At 38.3% G+C, this 22,301-nt stretch overlaps 1 protein-coding gene across 1 annotated transcript in view; it reads left to right on the top strand.

Annotated features, from left to right (window-relative positions):
- DSG2 (desmoglein 2) overlaps positions 1-22,301 on the top strand; it is a 48,571-nt gene that overhangs the window by 11,083 nt on the left and 15,187 nt on the right. The window contains exons 2-8 of the mRNA XM_020992558.2: positions 10,445-10,480; positions 11,350-11,484; positions 12,353-12,514; positions 12,642-12,786; positions 13,411-13,577; positions 17,718-17,855; positions 17,990-18,175. Of these exons, the coding sequence (XP_020848217.1) occupies positions 10,445-10,480; positions 11,350-11,484; positions 12,353-12,514; positions 12,642-12,786; positions 13,411-13,577; positions 17,718-17,855; positions 17,990-18,175 (969 nt within the window). The remainder of the gene's footprint in view (positions 1-10,444; positions 10,481-11,349; positions 11,485-12,352; positions 12,515-12,641; positions 12,787-13,410; positions 13,578-17,717; positions 17,856-17,989; positions 18,176-22,301) is intronic.

The following is a 22,301-nucleotide window of genomic DNA, read 5'->3' as shown; positions in this document are numbered from 1 at the left end:
TTTAGTACCTAAAAGGAGAAAGAAAAGCACACAAAATTAATCTAGTTTGATGGAATAGTTTATTTGATTGCCTTAGTGTGGGACTGACTTTGAAGAGAACCAATTTTCATAAAAGCTAAAGAAATTCCTTCCCTCCTTCTAGTTCCTAAAAGTTACTGAATTACTCTGGCATTACTGTTTATGATTCTCTTCTCTTAAGAGTTCTTTTCTGGAGGCATGGTGGTAGACACTGCAAATTGGGAGCAGGGACTTATGTTCCTCAGAGTTCCTTGTACATAGTAGGTACCCAATAAATATTGTATCTTACTAACTAAAGGTCCTTAATATCTCCTAAAGCCATAATAATTTTAATAGCCCACACTTATTTAATTTTTTTTTTCGGGGATGATGATTGATCTTGTCATTTAATTGGTATAGAATCGATAACTTCTGGGTAATGGAACTCCTTTGACCAGTTCGGGGTGACACCACCTCTACAATTTACAGTCTTAGAGAGTTGCCCAGAACACTGAAAAATTCAGGACTTGTTTTGGGTCATACAAGACCTGAACTCAGATCTTCCTGGCATCAAGGCCAGCTCCATATCCACTACATTTTGCTGTGTCTGTATAGTGCTTTTATAGTTAATAAAGTATTTATTTCACAACAACCTGTTGAAGTGGTAGAACTGCAGCATTATTCCTCAAAATAAAAATAATGATAAATAAATAGTAAAAATGAGTACCTCTTTGACCAGAGTAGTTTATGGTCAGACCCTTTAATGGTGTTTTTTTGTTTGTTTTAGACTTAAATGCATTTTGGCAATAATGCATTTTTATGGGTATTTACTGAACAGTAAAAAAAAAATGCAAATCAACTAAGAGGTTATCTAGATCTCTGTTCCAGGTATTAGATTAAGAACCCTCATTTATTTCCACCTTGCTTTAAAGAGGACATGTACCTTAGGTAGACTGTACTTTGTAATATTTCCAAGGGAATTGGTAGAGATATGTTTAATATTTTCATAGGAGGTGGCCTGTCCTAACAGGAATAGTCTTTGACATAAAAATTTTATGACTCAGTCACTTAGTAACCATTTCTCACTCTTTCAGGGTGGCTGCTACAGGTACAATAAACCATATTTCAGCCCACGGGTACCAAAGGGTGACTTCCTAGTGTTTGTAGCTTAGAACCTGGAAGTTAACTGAGATATTTGCTGACAATCTCATATTTTCTGATTCGCAGATAAGTTGTACTTGGCTTTATATAGACTATTACTTACAGATGTTTCTATGTATCTAAGCTACAGGGATCTAAGCCTTATCTTATTCTACTTTTTTTGCCCTAGGTGCCTTGTCTGTGAGTCAGTCCTCAGTGATTGTTTGCTGTGAATTACTGAATTAGAGAAGACGTAGTAACTCAGTAGATACTTTCTAGAATGTTCTAGAAATTAATGATAAAATACAAAACCCTCTGCTTTATTTTATCATAATTATTGTTAGGCTTTTGTTCATTGTTTTCCTCATAATGTCTCCAAAACTTAATTGGGTTATAATTTTATTATGATGTGCTCAGTACTCTGAGGATACTCAGTGAATATTTAACAGAGAACCTTGCTTCATATTTCCCTGAGATGGTAGAGGCCATTTCACAGTGAGTTTCCTCTTCTCCCTTAATCTTTATCTCAAGATCTCTTGAAATCATCCTCCATTTCTTCTTTTTTAATGAAGAGGCTCCTGTCTCTTCAGCAAGTCTAACTTTTCCACTTGTGCCCTTGATCCCTATTTCTGTTTCTTCTAGAACTTTGCCCCAATAAGCATGCCTAATCCCCTCTAATTTACAATCTCTCCTCATCTATTAGGCTTCTTCTCTGCTACCCATAAACATGTCCAAGTCCCCCATCTTTAAAAAAAATCTTTTCATTCAATCCTATCATCCCCTCAAGCTCTCGTCCTCCATCTTTCCTCCCTTTCAGAACCTAAACCCCCTCAAATGGCATGCTGTTCAAGACTTATGGTCAGAAGACAAGGAACAAGGAGAGAAAAAAATTAAAAGGCATACCAAAACATAACTGAAACATGTTTACGTGGTTCAGCCTTACAATACTCTTTCTGTTCTTTGTGAAATCTCTCTTAATCTGTCATATCCAAAACACAAAATAAAATTACCTACATTATTATTGCCCCCCCAAATGAGACCAAAATAAACCAGTGACCTGGGTCAGCCCTTCTGTTAGCTATTTAGTTTCAGATCAAGTCAGCAAGCATCTGCGAAGCCCTCACTCTGTGCTAGGTACGGTGCTAAATACCGGGATACATTGAAAAGCTTCAAGGAGCTCACATTCTAATGAGAGAAGCAATATGTAAATGACTATGTACATACAGGATATGTACAGGTAAATTAATGGCGATCCCAGAGAGAGGGTGTTTGGAGGGCTGTGAGAGGTGGGGGGGGTAAGAAGGAGGAGTAAAGGCTGTTTGCAGAAGGTGTTGTTTGGACTGAGTCTTGAAGGAAGCCAGAGAAGCCAGGAGGTGAAAATGAGAAGGGAGATCATTCCAGAAATGGGAATTCTGTTCTGTTGGCTGCGGTGAAACCCCAAAAGCATGTGCACAACAGTTAGGGTCTCAGACAGACAGTGGCTAGATCATTGCAAAGCTGTCACACCTTGTGGAAATAGAATTCATTGTTTATGCTCTGCATAGCTTCATGGATGCGTAAGGCCATGGCAGTCCATTTAAAATTTTTTTTATTGATAACTGTTTTTATATGCCCTTCATTAACAAATGTATTCTTTTTCCTCCGCATTCAGTAAGCCACCTCTTGTAACGAAGAATTTTTTAAAACAGAGAGGAGACACTTCAGCAGAAGTAATCCTCAAGTCCCCCACCTATAACAAAAAGACAGGAAGGCAGATTTCCTCATTTCTTCCTACGGTGCAAGTGTGATCATTACTATTACACAGTGTCCAGTTTCATTATTTTGTTCTTTCCAATTCTATTTTATAGACGTATTGTTTTCCTGGTTCTTCTACACAGGGGCAGCTAGATGGGTCAGTGGATAGAGTGCTGGCTGGGTCTGGAGTTAAGATCTTAATTCTAATCCTGCTGCTGTGTGCCCCTGGGCAAGTCACATAACCCTTTGCCTCAGTTTCTTCATCTGTAAAATGGGGATAAATAATAATTGCACTTACCTCCCAGAGTTGTTGTGAGAATCAAATGAGATAATTGTAAAGCCCTTAGCATAGTGCTGGGCACGTAGTAAATGCTATCTAAATGTTAGGTATCATCAGCATTTATTTTAGTCTGCATCAGTTCATGGCTTCCCATCCTTGTCTCAATTCTTCACATTTATCTTTTTATGACATAGTAACATTACAGTACATTTATGTACCACACTTTGTTTAGCCATTCCCTAATCGATTGACATTTGTTTCTAGCTGTTTGCTACTACAAAAAGTTCTGTTATGAATATTTGATGTTTAGAAGACCTTTCCTTTGGGACAGTACGTATTTTAATGGGTATTTCCTCAGTCCAGGAGGGGGAATTAGAAACCATTCAGTCTTCACTTTTTTTATAGTGTCGTTGTTACTAATGACATAGGGTCAAGTAGGACAAAGCCAACCACAGGTAGATTTCTCCATTTGTTAGAAGAGAGCAAAATGTTTTATTTTAATTATAGAAAAAGAGACTTTATAGATGACTTCTTCCACCTATGATTTCCATCTCTCTCTAGCTATTGGTGCTAGTTTCCTGCCACCCACAAATGTGCCCTAGTCTCCTCCAACCTTAAAATAAAACAAAGTTAAAATCTTGCTTTGACCCTACCATCCAGTCCTATATCTCTCCAAACTTCTTGAGTCATTATGCTAATAGTCTTCACTGCTTCACCACTCATTCACAGTCTGACTTCTGACACCATCGATTTGCTAAAAATGCTCTCTCTCACTTCTTCCCCTCGTGGACCTTTTCGCAGCTTGTGTTGTTGTTGATAATCTCCTTGCTTTCAGACCCTCTCCCCCTCTGGCTCCTCTGCTGGTTCCCTTCCTCCTTGTCTGACCTGTCCTCAGTCTACCTTGCTGTATCATTTTTTCCATCTAAGGATGGATCTCTTCTAAACCTTTGTCTTGGGCCCTATTTACATCTCTCTCTCTAGGTCATATCTTTTCCCACAGGTTCAATCACTATCTCTATGCAGACTGCCCTGAGCAGTCCCTCTTGACATCAAGACCTAATCCTTCTCTTGAACTGTAGTCCAACACCGCTTGTCAGCTACTTGTCAGACATTGGATCATAGTTTTAAAACTGGAGGAGATTTCAGAGGGCATCTAGTCCAAACCCCTTGGTTTTTTAGATGAGGAAATTGAGGCCCATGGAGCTTAAATGACTTACCCAATATCATACAGTTTGTAAGCATGGCAGGCAGTATTTGAACCCAGATTCTCTGAATTCAGAGTCAGTATTCTTTTCCCTGAACTGTGCTAGCTCATAGATCTCCATCTGAATGTTTGTCTACCTCCCAAAATTAACACATCCAAAGTGGAATCCACTCTCTTTCCTTCAATTCCCCCCTCCTACATCTAAACTTTCCTATTTCTATTGAGGTTTCACCACTACCTTTCATTCACCCAAATTTATTCAATCTTATGCCTAATTACAGCCATTCACTTGTCTTGGTGATCTTACCTGCTTCTCCCATCACTTCCTTTTCTCTTTTTTCCACTTATCCAGCCATCACTGTTCAACCATCATAGTTCAATCCATTATCATCTCCCCATTCCCATCCATCCTTCACACAGCTGCCAAAGTATTCTTCCTGCGGCACAGGTCTGAGCATTTCATTGCCTTGGTCAAAAACTTTCAGGGACTTTTAAGGCTGTCACAACCTGCCTTCAGTCTACCCTTAGAACTGTATTTCACATTACTCTCCTCCAGTTACTCCACCCACATTCCATCTGGACTGGTCCTACTTGCTCTTCCACCTACCATTCTGTATACTACCTCCATACATTTACACGTTCTCTTCATCTCTACCTCTCAGAATCCTTATCTCCCTTCAAGACTCAACTCAGGTGTCCCCTCCTCTATGAAGCCTTTCTTGATTCTCCTTAGTTGTTGGTGTTGTATCTCTAAAATTTGCAAATATTCACTTATCTGCATACATTTTTGCAGTCCCTCACTAGTGAAATGTAAACTTCTTGAAGACTGGAATTGGTTTTTTAAATTTTTTTTTTTAATCCCCAGTGCTTTGTACTTAGAAAGCATTTAACTGTTGAATTGAATTAAATCTTATCTCTCATGTTTCTCTGAAAGTGTTGAGAGAATTTTTCACTCCCATACCTGAACATATTTGTTTAAAATTCAGGATAGTTAGAATTGCTGACCTGAACACCAACATCACCATCTTTTGTCTTTCATTACATGATCAAGATGATAGACGAATTGTAAACAGCTCAGGTTCTTTGTGGCTTGGGGGTAACACATGGTTGTAATACTATATTCCAGGAACTGAACCTTATATTATGATTATGTAGCTTTTTGTATTTTTTTCTCCTAAAATGAATGGAGTTGGGTTTTTGCCTGTAGTAACCATATTCCTGAGGCAAATCAGGACATCACTGGGTTTCTAGTACTGGTTCCAGGAGGTCCCAGACAATATTTGAACGCAGTGGTGGACACCCTAGAGCAGTGTTGTAGCAATGTGCTTGAGTTTACTAGGGATGCAGAATGTTCTGCTAGGTGCAGGTTGAGGCACATTCATAGAAAGTCAGAACGAGCTATCCATTCTGAAGTTTTTCTCTCTCTGAACAAAAGAGGCATTTAACAGCTTGGATTATGTTTTTACAAAGTTGGTTAAACTTTTCCACATTCCTCTGCCTATTTTTTTTTCTTAACTTATGCAAGTTATCTAACCATTATCAAACAGAAGGCATAGATCATATTTCAGTAGCTTAAAAATATACTTCAGTAGATTTAGGGTGGTTTGTATGGGAAAAGGAAATAACTCTTTTTTTTAACTCAAAGGACTTCCAGGTAAAGTGCCCATAAATATAGGAGCATTTATGCAGATGCTGTCTGTACTGTTCTAGTCCCAATATATTAGGAAAAGTGTTTTTCTTGAGGTCTCAGTGAACAGAAGGCAAACCTCTTAAATGGCATTTTTTTCTGAGGCTCTTAGAGTTAGTTAAATCACTGGAAGTACTGCCCAGAAGGGAGTTATCATAGATTTTATTACTTGTTAATTCTCCTTATATTATCAAGTATTAAATGTGGGGCCCGTGCAGCTATTTTAGTAAAGTAAATTTTGATTTTCTGAAAGTGGTGGGAGTTACAAAAATGCATTATGTTATAGTGGATAGAATGTTGAATTTATATTCTGGAAGAACAGGGTTCAGATTCTACTTCAGACCCTTATATTCCCGTGCTTGGAATGCCCTCCCCTTTTTTTTTCTGCCTCTTGGCTTCCCTGGCTTCCTTCAAGTCTCAGTTAAAGTCCTGACTTCTGCAGAAAGCCTTTCCTACTCCTCCTTAATCTTGGTCCCCTCCCTCCAACACTACCCCCATCCCTACCCTCGTGTCCTCTCCTTCTGTTTGACTGGTTCCTCCCAGAACATTCAGTGTTATAAAAATCAGTTGTGAGTTTTTCTTGAGAAAACTCTCAGTATTTTCCCATTAGCCAGCCTGTGAGCTAAGTCTGCGCAATAGTCCTTGGCAGGCAGCCATCCAGTCTTAATTTGTATACTTTCACTGATGGGGATCTCATTATCTCGCAGAACAACTATACTCCCTCTCATGACAACCTGTCATATATTTGGAAAGAACTAACATGCCTCACTAAGTCTATTCTTCTCCAACTAACTTTCTATGGCATGGTTTTGGTCTCACGGAAGGAGCACCCACTGTCAGTGTAATCCAAGGAACTGGGTTCAAATCCTTCCTCTGACAATTACTACCTGTTGTGACTAAGAAAATCACTTAACCTCCAGGGCCTCAATTTCCTCATCTGTAAAGTGAGAGGGTCAGACCAGAATGCCCCTAAGGTCTTTTCTAGCTCTACACCTCTGATCTCATGACCCTTGTGGCTTCCTTTTACAGTGTAGAACAGCTTTGGACATAGGACTCCAGGCATGGTGTCTAGAGCAGAGTATATTAGCGATGTCCAATAAGAGGCTGGAAATGTAGGTATGGACCTTAACATAGTGATTCTTTGGCAGTTTGAGGGAAGAGGTAGTCAAGAATGATTCTGGGTGGCCAGAATCTAAACCTGAGTGTAAATGTAATTAATAGAGATAATGTTATCAAGAAGAATGTCGTCTTTTTTTTTTACTGGGAAAGGGGAGACATTTGGTTTTCAATGTATTACATTTGAGTTTCCTGCAGAAGTCAAGTGGAATTTAGAAAAGGCTATTGGAATTAGCAATTGCGTGATTATTTGGTGACTTAGAATTAGGATTTGTTTATGTCAGAACAGCAGAACATAAAGGAGCCATGGAGCACTATTCTAGGGTATTAGTCAGGTCATCTTTGGAATTAGTCTTTGGAGTCCAAGCTAAGTTGAGAGGTGAATAAAGCCAGAAGAGGATTTGTGATCAGTACAGTTAGAGGAGAGGGACAAAGATCAGATTTAGTGAGAAAGGGAGTAGAAGAGATGGGAGGTAAATAGACTGTGGTCAGAGAGAGGGGGAAGTTCAGAACTTGAGATCTTTGAGGTAGGTCATGACAAATTATAATATACTCAAGAGGAGACTTGAAAATGAAGGATATGGAGGTCGGGAGGTCAGAAATTGTGAGGCTAGGGTGCTAAATGAGATAGATTTGGTTCTAGATTAGATTGGTACCTGGGGATTTTTTGTTTGTTTGTGAAATGAAGGTGCCTACAGGATGTAAGAATGAATGTCAGAGTGGGAAAATGAAGGGGAGGGAAAAGGAAAAGGAGGAAAAGAGATCAAAACTTTCGGGCATTTTGGAATTTTATGTATTTAGTTTTTACATGGTGCTGGAGCTCCTGTGCCCTTTCTCCTCCTCTGAAGCTGGGCTAACAACCTGCAGGTGGAGCTCTGGGATCTAAGTCCAGAATTTACATGTCCACCATAGATTGAGACCACTGGGACACATAGCATAGGAAGCATATGCTAGAGTGCTGGGCCTGAAGTCAGGAAGATCTGAGTTCAAATCCAGACTCAAACATTCACTAGCTATTTGGCCCTGTGCAAAGCACTGAATCTCTGTCAACCTCAGTTTCCTTATCTGTAAAATGAGAATAATAATAGCACCTACCTTCCAAAGTTGTTATGAAGATAAATGAGATAATATTCATAAAGAGCTTTACAACCCTTAAAACACTGTACAAATGCAAGCTATTAAAGAAATGGGTCCACATTGCAAACTGTCATAAGAAGTTAAGCCTCTGTTTCCGTAAATGAAAGGTTACATTATATATCATTCATTCAGTATAACTGTGTTGTTCTTTGTGCTCTGAATCCAGAACAAATAAGTTTAATAAAGATATACCACTGTCAGCAGCTGTTAGCATGAATAAGGAAGACTTCTCCATCTGCATAGCAAAGCTATGAAGAAAGAACTAATAATGACCTTTCAGGGACAGGTCCTAGAAAGGCTGTGTAGGGGCTGACATTTGATTGCCAAAGTTTCCACCTTCTAATCAGATACAGTCCTAATTCTGGAAGAGAACCAAGGTGCCAAACAGAATTAAGCACAGTACTTTTGTCTGCTCTCTGCAACAAGGAGCTGTAAAGGAATGAGGAAAACAGTATCATAGATTTAGGACTAGTAGGGATCTCCTAAGTCACTAAGCCATCCAGGCTTTTTACAGATGGTGAAACTGAGGCCCAGAGAAGCTAAGTGATTTGCCCAAAGAAGCATGGTAAGTCATCCTGGTCCTCTGGCTGCAAATCCAGCCTTCCTTCTAAGGAGGCTGTTACCAATAAATGTTTAATTTTCAGAGGCCTTGATGATAATGGATTTTGAAAGGCAGCTAAAGTGGCACAGTAGATAGAGCACTTGGAGTCATGAAGACTTGAATTCACATCCCACCTCAAACACTCACTGTATGACCTTGAGCAGTTATTTAAACTGTCTAAGCCTCAATTTCCCATCTGAAAATGGAGGGAATGATAGCATCCATTCGTTTCTTTCAGTCGTGCCCAACTCTTCACAACCCTATTTGGGATTTTCTGGGCAGAGATACTGGAATAGGTTGCCATTTCCTTCTCCAGTGGATTAAGGCACACAGAGGTTAAGTGGCTTGCCTAGGGTCACACAGCTAGTGAGTGTCTAAGACCAAATTTGAACTCGGGAAGATAAGTCTTCCCGATTCTAGGCCCGGTGCTCTCTCCAATGAGTCATCTATTTGCCTCGGTGAAATATTACTGTGCCATGAAAAAGTGACAGATGAGAAGAACTCAGAGATGCACAGAAAGATGTATGGACTGATGCCAAGGGAAATATGGAGAGAGAGGAAAGCAAGATAACAATGACAACACCACTGTCAATGGAAAGAACAGAAAACAGTTGAGTTCTGTGTCATTGATAGAAAGAATTTTTAACCAAAGGGGAAGAGTATGGTGGAATGGGACCTTAAAAATGTAAGAGAAGAATGGAGCAGCAGGGTACCTGGATGGAGGTGGAGGTGATTTGATTAAGGGAACCCATAGAGTACTTAGAAAGCAGGAGGGCTTCATCTTTCCCTGAGACAAAAGGGAAAGAATAGAGGGTGGATGAAAATGATGAGCTGGAATAAGGCATGCGAAATGTTTTATGTCACGACTGTGGGGAATTAAGAAATGTGGAGAAGTTTGAAATGGCTCTACAGGGGACTTTAGTGAAGACACTATAAGTTTATAATGTCAGATTTTAAAATGAGAGTACTTGAGGTCTTAAAGAAAAAGTTGTCCAAGTACCTTTATGAGACATATCATAATTTAATCATTGTTCTTTAAGTGGCACAGTGGGTAGAGTGCCAGGCCTGGAATCAGGAAAACTCACTTTCCTGACTTCAAATCTAGCCTCAGACACTTCCTAGCTGTATGACTTTGGGAGAGTCACTTAATCCTGTTTGCCTCGGTTTCCTCATCTGTAAAATGAGCTGTAAAATGGAGAAGGAAATGGCAAACCATTCCAATATATCTCTGCCAAGAAAACCCCAAATGGTGTCATGAAGAGTCAGACACAACTGAAGTGACTCAGCATCATATTGTTTAGTATGTTGAATTCAAGTCCGTTTTGATTCTGAAGTGGAATAATAATAATAATAATAAAATGGTCATTTTTTTTTCATTTCTGCAGCTTCCTAAGCTGTGTTTTTCAATCATACTGTTCTTTGAAATATTAGTGCTATACTCAAGCCATCATGGTGATAGGATGTATTGATTATATAAGTAAATAAACATGTATCTTTATTCTATAAACCTATATCTTATAAGTAAATAAACATATCTTTATTTTACAGATCTGCTTTCACCTTGGACATGGACTTCATTTAGACGTAGGTACCAGGGATGAGGGAAAGGGAATAGTATATTTGGAGAACAGAAGCTTATTATTGATTAAAAAAAAAAGTTTCACCTCTTATAAAGAAGATCTTGTAATGGCCATTGTAAAAATTTTAAGATAATTTCTCACTTAATGTTGCCCCATCACTCATGTGATTTTGAACATCAGAATGAGCGGGGAAAGGCCCTAATTTTAAGGTATTCATATCATGGTCTGATCCTGGTTAAGTTGCTTAGTCTTCTGGTCAAAGATTATTGTTGTTTTGATTTTTTTTAAACTATTTTGACTGCTTTGGTGACTAACATTTTCAAAAGAGTTTGCCAAGATGGCTTCTGAAAACAAGAGAAACTTATTCCCTTTATCATTCCTTAAACCTGTAAATTTTATAAGCCGGTAATTTTACTTGGTATTGGCCAAATTTAAGTCAGCTTTTCATTAAGAATTTTTTTCCTTATAATTTTGAACAGTTGACCAGTGGATACTCTAAAATTTAATACAAAAATTATTTAACAATAATAAATTGTGATATAACTAATTAGTAGCACTTAACTAATTCGTGAGCTCTAATAATTGTTGTGTGTCTTTCAGCATTCAGTAAAATGAAGTAAAGGCCAAAAAGGTTTTACTACTATAAAAAACAAAAACTGATGTTCTGCAACTGAAAGTTGTTATTTATTCTTTTTCTGTAATTAGGAGGGGGCATTTGAAAGTTAGTTTGGACAAAGATAAACTTACAGTAAACTATATTTGAAAAGTGTGTGTATGTGTGTGTGTGTGTGTGTGTGTGTTGTGTGTGTATCTCCATCACATAATCTCAAAGAGTTAAGATGCTCAGAATTCTATCTTGTTTTATCTTCATAGGTTTTACATACAAGTAATGAAAATCATCAGATCTCTCAACAAGCGTACTTATTACGACAAAAGCGAGAGTGGATCACTGCCCCTGTGGCCCTTAGGGAAGGAGAGGACCTCTCAAAGAAGAATCCAATTGCCAGAGTAAGTCTGAGAGGCAAGATAAAATGCACGTGTGCTATGTGAAATACGTGGATTGTGTGGTGGGACCAAATCCAGGTTTTTATCCTAGATCTTGGGTAAATGTTAAAATGATGCCTTAAGTTATTGGTTTATAGCATCCTTGGTTTTCATAAACCATGGACTAGTATTAAAGCTTATCCTCTTTTATCCAAGATCATCAGTATGTCTTTTGTCCAACCTCACTGGGGAGTGAGGCATCCCTCGTATTTCACATAAGTGAATTTTCCAGATAACTTTTATTTATTTTGTCCCCTTTTAATGTCAAAATGATTATCCAAGCAGTCTCTGATTGAAAACATTCTAAAAATACTTTAGCATTTCCTTGATGAATAGAATGAGCATGGTGGACCTCAGTCCCCCTGCAGTGTCACCTTCAGTATAATTGAGTCCTGCTTTTCCTATTGTATTCGTTTATTCTCTGGCGGTCAGGGAAATAAGAGAAACAGTTACCTTAAAATTGACTAAAGGAGAATCACTAAACTGAAACAAGAGGCCTTGTTTCAGGTATAAGGGCCTAAGGCACTCACTTGAATACACTCCCTCAGCTTTAGTGCATAGACTTGGATAGCTGGATCTATTTCTCAAAGTATAGTCCTTATTCGTGTCTTGTTTCCCTAACCCTTCAAAAAAGTGAGTATCACTGTTCATATTTATAAAAAAGTCAATGCTTTTTACTAGATTTTAAGAACATTCAAGACGAAAGTGACCCTATCTTGTAGCATCTCGACCCAGTCAAAGGAAATTTTTCCTTTGTAAAAGTTTTTACTAGAAAATGTAAAGGGGTTTTTAAAAACTTATTAATATGTTCAGTCTGTCATTTTTCTGCCAGATACACTCAGATATTGCCGAGGAAAAAAACATGAAAATTACATATCGTTACACTGGACCAGGGATTACAGAACAACCTTTTGATATATTCGTCTTTGATAAAAATACTGGTGAATTAAATGTTACAAAGATTCTTGACCGAGAAGAAGTTCCAATGTACATAGTAAGTAGAATTATTTTGCATTTGTTTTAATGTTGTAGAATTTGTTACCTTAATTTTCAAATCACCTTTAAATTTTATTTAACATAAAATATTTCATTCCTTATTTAACTGTGCAATATAATTTCAGCTAACAGGCTATGCTCTGGATGAGAGGGGGAACTATGTGGAAAGGCCATTAGAGTTGCGAATTAAGGTTCTTGATATAAATGATAATGAGCCCATATTTACCGAAGATGTCTTTTATGGGTCTGTTGAAGAACTAAGCGCAGCAAGTAAGTTCTTGCTATTTTATTAATGAACATTTAAAATAATTTTAAAGTATCTTTAAGTAAGTGTACTCTTAACCCTTGTACATCTTATGGGAATGAAAGAACTATGATGAATATAAATTTTTAAAAAATAAAATTATTCTAGGCTAAGTGCAATCTTTCTTTAGAAAAACTCTAAAGGTTTATATAAGGGGGTGTGTGTGTGTGTGTGTGTGCACGCATGTGTGTGCGTACATGAGCCCTCAGTGGTGGTAGCGGGGTAATAGGTATAAATATACACATTTTAAAAGTAGGAAAAGAGAAGCATACTTACCTCTAATACAAAATACAAAGGAGCAGCTAGGTGGCACAATGGATAGAGCTCTGGCCTTGGAGTCAGGAGGACTTGGGTTCAAATATGACCTCAGATGCTTGATACTTGCCGGCTGTGTGACCCTGGGCAAGTCACTTAACCCCAATTATCTCACCCAAAAAAAAATGCAAGTAAAGAATTGTTTTCCTTGGTTTATATTCACACATTTGGCAACTCCAGCCTGAATTTTAAAGTTAAACTAAAGCCCATATAAAGTATATAACTATAGAAAGAGGAGGTTGAGTCAAGTGGAAAATATTTTTGTTGTGTTTCAGATACACTTGTGATGAAAGTTACTGCAACAGATGTTGATGAGAAAGGTCATATCAATTCCAAAATTTCTTATAAGATTGTCTCTCAGGAGCCAGCCCAGCCGTTTGTCTTCTTCCTTGATAAAGACAAAGGAGAGATTCTAACAACAGCATTTATTCTGGATAGAGAGGTAAAATAGTACTTTGATATTCTCTAATGTGTATTTGAGTCTCCTCCATTTTTTTGTTTTTTAAATTTCACTCTCATTGTTCTACCTTGCTTTAATTATTACCTCCACTAAAAGAGTTGATCATTCAGCACAAATTTACTAAGTACTCAATATGTACCAAGCATTATGGATAACAGAGAAAGGCAGAAATCCTTTCCCTGTCTTCAAGTAGCTCACAAGCTAATGAGAGAGACACCATACAAAAAGTGTAAGCTCAGGATATATGTAGTATAAATGGAGAGTAATCTCAGGTGGAAGGCACTAGCAGTGGGTGGGGTGGTTGAAGGCACTGGGAAAGAAGGTGAGATTTGAGCTAATTCGTAAAGGAAACAAGGGAAGCCAGGAGGCAGAAATGAGGAGTGTGAGTATTCCAGACAAGGTCAAAAGCCAACAGCTCTAGCCAAGAGATGGAATCTCATATTCAAGAAATAGCAAGTAGCCTGATGTAGCTGGATTGTAGGTGACATGGAGGGGAGTAATATGTAAGATGACTGAAAAAGGTAAGAAGGAGCCCGATTGTGAAAGGCTTTAAATGCCAGAGTATTTTCTAGTAGGTCCTGGAGGTGAGAGGGAGCCATTGAAGTCCACTGAATAGGGGAGTTGTGTGGTTAAGACCTGCACTTAAAGAAAATCATGGATGGTTTGGAACCAGGAGTAGGAAAACTCTCAAAAGACCAGCCAGACAAGTATTGTAATATTCCAATTGAGAGAGAAGGAGGGACTGTGCTCGGGTGGTAGCTATGGAAGTGGAGAGAAGGGACCATATATGACAGATGTTCTAACGGCAGAAATGACAAGATTTAGTAAAGGATTAGAGACGTAGGATGAATGTGAGTGAGAAGTCAAGAATGACACCCAGCTTGATAGTCTGAGTAGCTAAAAGGATGATGGTGCCCTTCACAACAATAGGGAGATTCAGGAACAGGTAGAGTTTGGAAAAAAGGATAATAAGCTGTTCTATTTTTAGTTATTTTTGGTCATGAAATAGCAAAACCTTTCATTTAAATACTATGTCATGTGTTCACACACAAAAGAACTTCCCAAAGACTGACATTTGACTTCAGAAGTCTCTAAGTAGTTATCCCTATGGGCAATTCACGTAGTTTTTCAGTGTCGTCTTCAAGTAATGTTATAGGCTTATGTAATTAACAATACTGACTCCTCTCTGTGGGCAAGGTTTGTTAACTTACGTGATATTCTCTGAAAGTTGAACCCTGAAGGTGTTGGGAAGTCACTCTTCTCTGCAGTTGGCTTAAGGCCCCACTGACTATGCGCCCCACAATTTTAGGGATCTAGTTACTAGCACTCCAGTTCCACTTAGCTACTTTTACAAAGGGCTTTTTGCTTCAAAGATACAGTAAGAAAAAAAACATTAAAACGTTTTCCCCAACATCTTGGGAACATAATCCACTCTTTCTTCTTGTTGTTATTCAGTTGTTTCAGTCGTGTCCACCTCTTCATGACCCCATTTTGGGTTTTCTTGGCAAAGATACTGGAGTGGTTTGCCATCTCCTTCTCCAGCTTATTTTACAGTTGAGGAGACTGAGGCACATAGGCTTAAGTGACTTGCGCAGGGTCACACAGCTAGTAAGTGTCTGAAGCTAGATATGAACTCACAAAGATGAATCTTTCAGACTTCAGGCCCGGGTTCTATCCACTGTGCCACCTAGCTGCTCCCATAATCCACCCTATGCCACCTCATCCTCTGGACAAAGAGAAAAATTAGGCTCATAATTTAGCTCAGTTCTTATGTAGCATTAATCCCACAAAGTTCAAATCCAAAGCCAACAGTGTGGAATTCTGGGCTGGCATCTCTAGATCCTTGTTACTTGGTTGAGTCACTGCTGGGCTGGTTACAGCCAATGAACTCTCTTATGCATAATGAGTTTGAGGTGCCTGTGAGACACCCAGTTCCAGATGTCCAAAAGGCATTTAGTGATGTGAGGCTGGAGCTCATGAGAGAGATAAGGGCTGGATAAACAGATCTGGGAATCATCTGCATAAAGATGATAATTAAACCTATGGGAACCATTGAGGTTACTAAGTAAGAAAATGCACACTAATGTGCCATTGGAGGATATATGAATTGCTCTAGACAGTTTAGAAAGCAATTTGGGATAATATGTAAAAGATGACTTAAAATTCCTTACGTTTTGACTCAGAGATTCCATTGCTAAGCATTTATCCTGAAGAAGTTAAAGACTGAAAGAAAGGTCCCATTTACACTAAAATATTCATAGCAGCGCTTTTTGTGGTAGCAAAGACTTGGAAACCAAGTGTATGTCCATTGATTGGGAAATGACTAAAACACTGTATACATGAACACTGTGCCATAAGAAACAAGCAGAAAAAAATTCAAAGTCTCATAGGAAGATTTACATGAACTGATAAAAATGAAATAAAAAGAAATAAGAAAACAATGTACATGATTACTACAACAGTATAAATGGAAAACACAGAATAGACAGACTGAATGTTTTATAATTATAATTCCCAGGCTTGGTGCTGGAAAAAGAGTTGAAAAGATACATCCCCTTCTCTTCATTGAAGAGGTGGGACATGATGGATGTGGAATAATGGATATAAAATCAGACATGGTTGATATGTTGATATGGTTAGTTTTGCTGAATTACTTTTTTTACCCTTTATCTTTTTTTTGGTATTACTTGTTTTTTTAAGGCTTGGTCAGTTTATCTCATCTCACCCTGGAAATACAGTGAACATTCACAGCCCCAGTCTGGCTACCAATCAGCATAACAGCTTGGACCTGCTCCCTGTCTGATCTGGACTAGTTCACTCCCTTTGTAGGCAACCTAGTGGCCCCTCACTCTCAGGAGCTCACATGTTGCTGCTGGACTTAGAATGGATGCCCAGTTCGCCTAGTACACTGCACCCCAGAATTCCTGAGTTCAAGCACCTTCCCAGTAGCAGAGAGTCCAAGTGTATACCACAACACTTGGCTTTTATCTTTTTAATTTTTTTTTTTGTTTTTACATTAACTATATTCCCCAGTGTTCCTCCACCTGCTTAAGAGGCATCAAGACTATGCAGCACATCATCAGAGTCCAGCTTTGTATAGTATTCCACACTCATAGTTCCCTCCCTGTAAAAAGAAGGACCGGGAAAGTACCTTCTCATATCGCCTTGGAGCCAACCATTGCAGTGGTGATTTAATTGCATTCAGTTTCTGTTGTTGTGTTGTCATTATTTCCATTTACATTGTGTGGTCATTTTATATATTGTTCACCCCAGTTCTTCTTACTCTTCTTTGCATTATAGTTCACACAAGTCTTTCCGTGCTAGCATATATTTATCATATTCATAATTTCATACGGTATAGTCGTAGTTTACAACATTCTTGCACCAAATTTTATGCAGTCATTCTTCGTGATGAGTACCTTTGTCTTTACTCCTTTGCTACCTCAAAAAGTGCTGCTCTATAATTGGGGGTTGGGGGAAGCCTTTTTTATCACAGACCTCTTCATGCCTACCAGTGGGGATCACAAGATCAAAGGTTAGACATCATTGTCGCTTTCTTCACATAATTCCAAATTATTTTATACCATGGTTGGACCAGTTTATTGCTTCACCAACAAACAGTGTATTAATAGCTAAGCATTTGTTTATAAAGCACTTTAAGGTTTGCAAAGCACTTTTTACAAATATTACCTCATTTGGTCTTCATGATAATCCAGGGAGGTAGATACTGTAATTATCCCTATTTAACAAATGAGGAAACTGAAGTTAAGTGACTCACCCAAGATCACACAGATACTAAGTGTCAGAGGCCAAGATCAGCACAACGATACAGTGGTGCTTTTTTATGAAAACAATCAAAAACAGATGATAATAAGCCTGTCGAGTTAGAAAGGAGGAGAAGGTTATTTAATCCAGTCCTCTCATTTTTTCAGATATGGAAACTGAGGCCCAAGGAGGTTAAGTGACTTGTCCAAAACACAGCTAGTAATTGACAGAACCCAGAGCCCAAACCCACATCTCCCGATTCTTTTAAATCCTTTGTTCTTTCCATTATACCAGAAACTCAGATTTGTGTAAAGTAAATTACTTTAGTTGATGGTTATTTTTCACTCCTAAAAACAGAAACAAAGCCACTACAGTCTGACTGTTGCAGCAACTGATGGAAATGGACAAAAAACAGACAAGCCAGTGAATCAAGCCACAGTACAAATTAAAATTTTAGATGTCAATGACAACATACCTGTGGCTGAATTTGAGACGGTGAGTATTTATACTAGGCATCATGTATGTGTTTGTGTGCCAGTGCAATCTAACTATAGCAAAATAATTTCAGCTTATGTTGTTGGACTGAATGAAGAATAATTAACTCAAAGCAATGTGTCCATCTATTGTAGTATGAGGGAACAATTGAAGAAAACCAAGCAAACGTGGAAGTCATGCGTATAAAAGTAACCGACTTGGATGAAGTAGGCTCGGATAATTGGCTGGCAAATTTCACATTCCTTTCAGGAAATGAAGGGGGTTATTTTCGTGTAGAAACAGATACTAAAACAAATGAAGGAATTGTGACTCTTATTAAGGTAGGTATTCCAAGTTTTAAAAGGTTGGAAAATGTTGATTGCAAATTTAAGTTGAAAATAATGGCTCTTCCTATTAGGTCCAGGTCTTGAGGATTTTGATAAAAGCAAAAATTAAGTTGAAGCCAATATTTGGGACTTAGTTGTTAACTAAGAGTTAGTGGGATAAACACCCTCCAATTTAGTGGATAAGCTATAGGGAGATCCCTGGGGCCTCACGCCTTTTCTCTTCCCTATAAAGGCGTGAGGTTAGTAGAATGTGATAAAGGTTAGGTGCTTAGACACCTGCTTAAGGCTTTGAAGGCCTTTGGTCTGGTTTGAGCCTAAACCTTTATGTTGGCTTTGTAGTATAAATTACGTTGAATTGCAAGTTCAGGGAAGTAGTCAAGTGGCTACCGAAGCTTGTATTGAGAATTTAGCTTAATTAAAGTGTCCTATTTGCGTTTGGATGATGCAAGGTAAAGACTTGTAGTTCTTATTTGGAATAGAGTTAGGCATAGTGGTGTTAGGGGCAGAAGTATGGAAGATGACTGTGAGTGTGGAATTATTGTGGTTTTTTTTGTTTGTGCATATATTCATTGTAATTTTGAGTTTTGGTTGTTGGGAATATTGTTAGGGTTGATATAATGATTCGTATATAGAAGAATAGGTTAAGTAATGTTGATATTGCTATTAGTGTAGCTGTTGCGATGTTATTATTTACAAGTTCTTGTAAGATGAGTCATTTTGGTATAAATCCTGTTAGTGGTGGAAGGCTTCCTAGTGATATTAGGGTAATTATGATATTATGGTTATTGGGTGGATTTGTTTCATAGATTGGCTAGTGATTTGATTTTAGTTACTTGTGCTAAGTTTAGAGTTAGGAAATAGTTGTTGTTGTGATAATATAGATAAATAGGTTTAGTAAGGCTAAGTTTGGTTAATGGGTATAATGATGATTGTTCATCCTATGTGAGAAATGGATGAGTATGCTAGGATTTTTTGTAGGTGTGTTTGGTTTAGTCCTCCTCATCCTCCTGTTAGTGTGGATAGAATGGCTAGGGTAGTTAAGATTTTTATGTTTAGTGATGGTGAGATTTGATATATGATTGATACAGGGGCTACTTTTTGTCAGGTTAATAAGATTATGCCGGATAAGAGTGGAATTCCTTGTGTTACTTCGGGTACTCAGAAGTGGAAGGGTGCTAGTCCTAGTTTGATAGCAAGGGTTAGTGTTATTAGGATTGAGGCTGTATTGTTGGATATTTGGGTTAGGGTTCATTGGTTTGTTGCTCAGGCATTTTGGATGATGGCAAATATTATTATTATTGATGCAGTGGCTTGTGTTAGGAAGTATTTGATGGCAGATTCGGTGGATCGTGAGTGGTTTGGATATGTTATTAGGGGAATTATTGCTAGTGTATTAATTTCTAGTCCATTCATGCTGTAAGTCAGTGATTGCTTGCTAGTGTGAGTGTAGTTCCTAGTAGTAGACTGGTAGTTAATAATAGTATATATGGGGACATTAGTATGGGAGGGGTGTTACCAACATTTTCGGGGTATGGGCCCGATAGCTTGATTAGCTGACCTTACTAGAATATGGTGTAAAGGAAGCACTGGGAATTTTGATTCTTTGATGTGGGTTCGATTCCTGCTGTTCTAGAAATAAGGGGATTTAAACCCCTATTATTTATCCTATCAAGATAATTCTTTTGTCAGACATATTTCTTAAATTTTGGGGGGATGCATGATAGGGCGATTGGGATGGAATATATCATAGGCAGAAGGCTAATGTTAGGGGTAAGAAGTTTTTTCATAGTAGGTGTATTAGTTGATCATATCGGAATCGGGGCAAGATGCTCGGATTCATAAGAATAGAAATGTTAGTATTATGTTTTAAGTGTAAATGAAAGTGTGTTGATGTGGGTAAAGTTGTGGTTGATTGTGAACCTAGGAATAAGATTGTGGTTATGGCATTTATGGCTAGAATATTAGTGTATTCAGCTAGGAAAATATGGCGAATGGGCCGGCTGAGTATTCTACGTTGAAACCTGATACTAGTTCTGATTCTCTCAGTTAAGTCGAATGGGGTTCGATTTGTTTCGGCTAGTGTTGAGATGAATCATATTATGGCTAAAGGTCATGTTGATACTAGTAGTCATATGTTTTCTTGTGTAATGGCTAGTTTTTTAGGGTATATGATCCATTGATTAACGTGATTGATAGGAGGATTATGGCTAGTGTGACTTCGTATGAGATTGTTTGTGCTACTGCTCGTAGGGCTCCGATTAGGGCGTATTTTGAGTTTGATGCTCATCCAGATCATAAGATTGGATATACTGATAGCCCGGATAGGGTGAGGATGAATAGTACTCCTAGGTTTAAGTCAATGAGGGCATGGGGTATAGGAAGGGGTACTCAGATTGTTAGGGCTAAGGTCAGGGCTATGGGGGCAGTGATGAATATTAGGGTTGATGATGTTGCAGGCCGTGAGGGTTCTTTTGTAAATAGTTTTACAGCGTCTGCTACTGGTTGTAGTAGGCCATATGGTCCGACGATGTTTGGGCCTTTTCGAAGTTGTATATCCTAGGACTTTCCGTTCTACTAATGTTAGGAAAGCAACTGCTAGTAGGATGGGGAAGGTGTAGAGTAGAATATAGTAAGCATGTATTAAGGAGAGGAGTTGAACCTCTGGTTATAAAGGTTTAAGTTTTATGCAATTACCTGCTCTGCCACCTTAATAGCTCTGTCTCTAGAGAATATTATTGAGTTATGGTATTGAGATGGTTTCATACCTTATCTCTGAGGCTTGTCTGTTAATATTAGCCTTATTTCTCTTGTCCTTTCGTACTGGGAGTAATGAATATACAGATAGAAACCGACCTGGATTGCTCCGGTCTGAACTCAGATCACGTAGGACTTTAATCGTTGAACAAACGAACCATTAATAGCGGCTGCACCATTTGGATGTCCTGATCCAACATCGAGGTCGTAAACCCTGATTGTCGATATGGTCTCTTTAATAGGATTGCGCTGTTATCCCTGGGGTAACTTGTTCCGTTGATCAAAATATGGGTCAATTACTGATGTTGTCATACTTAGGTATGTTAATCTGGGTTTAGTCATTCGGAGGTTATTTTGTTCTCCGAGGTCACCCCAACCAAAGATTATAACTTAGTATATAGTGTTGTTATGCCATTAGGGTATTAAGATTGGGTTAAGTTATTAATCTTAAGCTCCACAGGGTCTTCTCGTCTTGTAGTATTATTCCCGCCTCTGCACGGGAAGGTCAATTTCACTGATTGGGAATAGGAGACAGCCCTCGTGATGCCATTCATACAAGTCCCTATTTAGAGGACAGGTGATTATGCTACCTTTGCACGGTCAGTATACCGCGGCCGTTAAAGTTTAACTCACTGGGCAGGCGTTGCCTCTAATATTTGTTATGCTAGAGGTGATGTTTTTGGTAAACAGGCGGGGTTATATGTACTTGCCGAGTTCCTTTTATTCCTTTTAATCTTTCCCTTGGGTTGCACTCCTGTGTTGGGTTGACAATATGGTTAATAGCTTTCTAGTCGTTTAGTTATGTTTATTAGTTTGTTAATTGTTAGTGGTTATTCCGTTTCTAATGTAGGCTTGTGCAGGGAGAAATGTTTCTTGTTACTAATTTTAGCATTATAGCTTCTATATATTTATAGAATTATCCAATTTAGAGATAGGGATTTTGATTATATTTTAGGGATTAAAATGATATTGTGTATTTGAGCTTTAACGCTTTCTTAATTGGTGGCTGCTTTTAAGCCAACTATGAGTTGTATATGGTTCATTATCCTCTATGGAAGTTTGTTTACTGGATCTAAAGAGTTGTCCCCCTTTAGATTAGCTTTTAAATTTAAATTATGTTTATGATTACTTTGGTTAAATTTAAAGTTGAACTTATATTCGTGTTTTGGATAACCAGCTATCCTCAAGTTCGATAGGCTTTTCACCTCTACTATAAGATCTTCTCACTATTTTGCTACATAGACGAGTTGGCTCTAGTTGCTGTCTTGTAGTAGCTCACTTGATTTCGGGAGGACGGGCATAGTTCTTTTTGTCCGAGTTGACTAGCTAAACCATTATGCAAAAGGTAGAAGGTTGAATCTTTGCT

The sequence above is a fragment of the Phascolarctos cinereus genome, unplaced genomic scaffold, assembly GCF_003287225.1.
Source record: "Phascolarctos cinereus isolate Bilbo 61053 unplaced genomic scaffold, phaCin_HiC Scaffold_4;HRSCAF=312, whole genome shotgun sequence".
Lineage (NCBI taxonomy): Eukaryota > Metazoa > Chordata > Mammalia > Diprotodontia > Phascolarctidae > Phascolarctos > Phascolarctos cinereus.
This window is presented reverse-complemented; position numbering and strand designations above follow the sequence as displayed.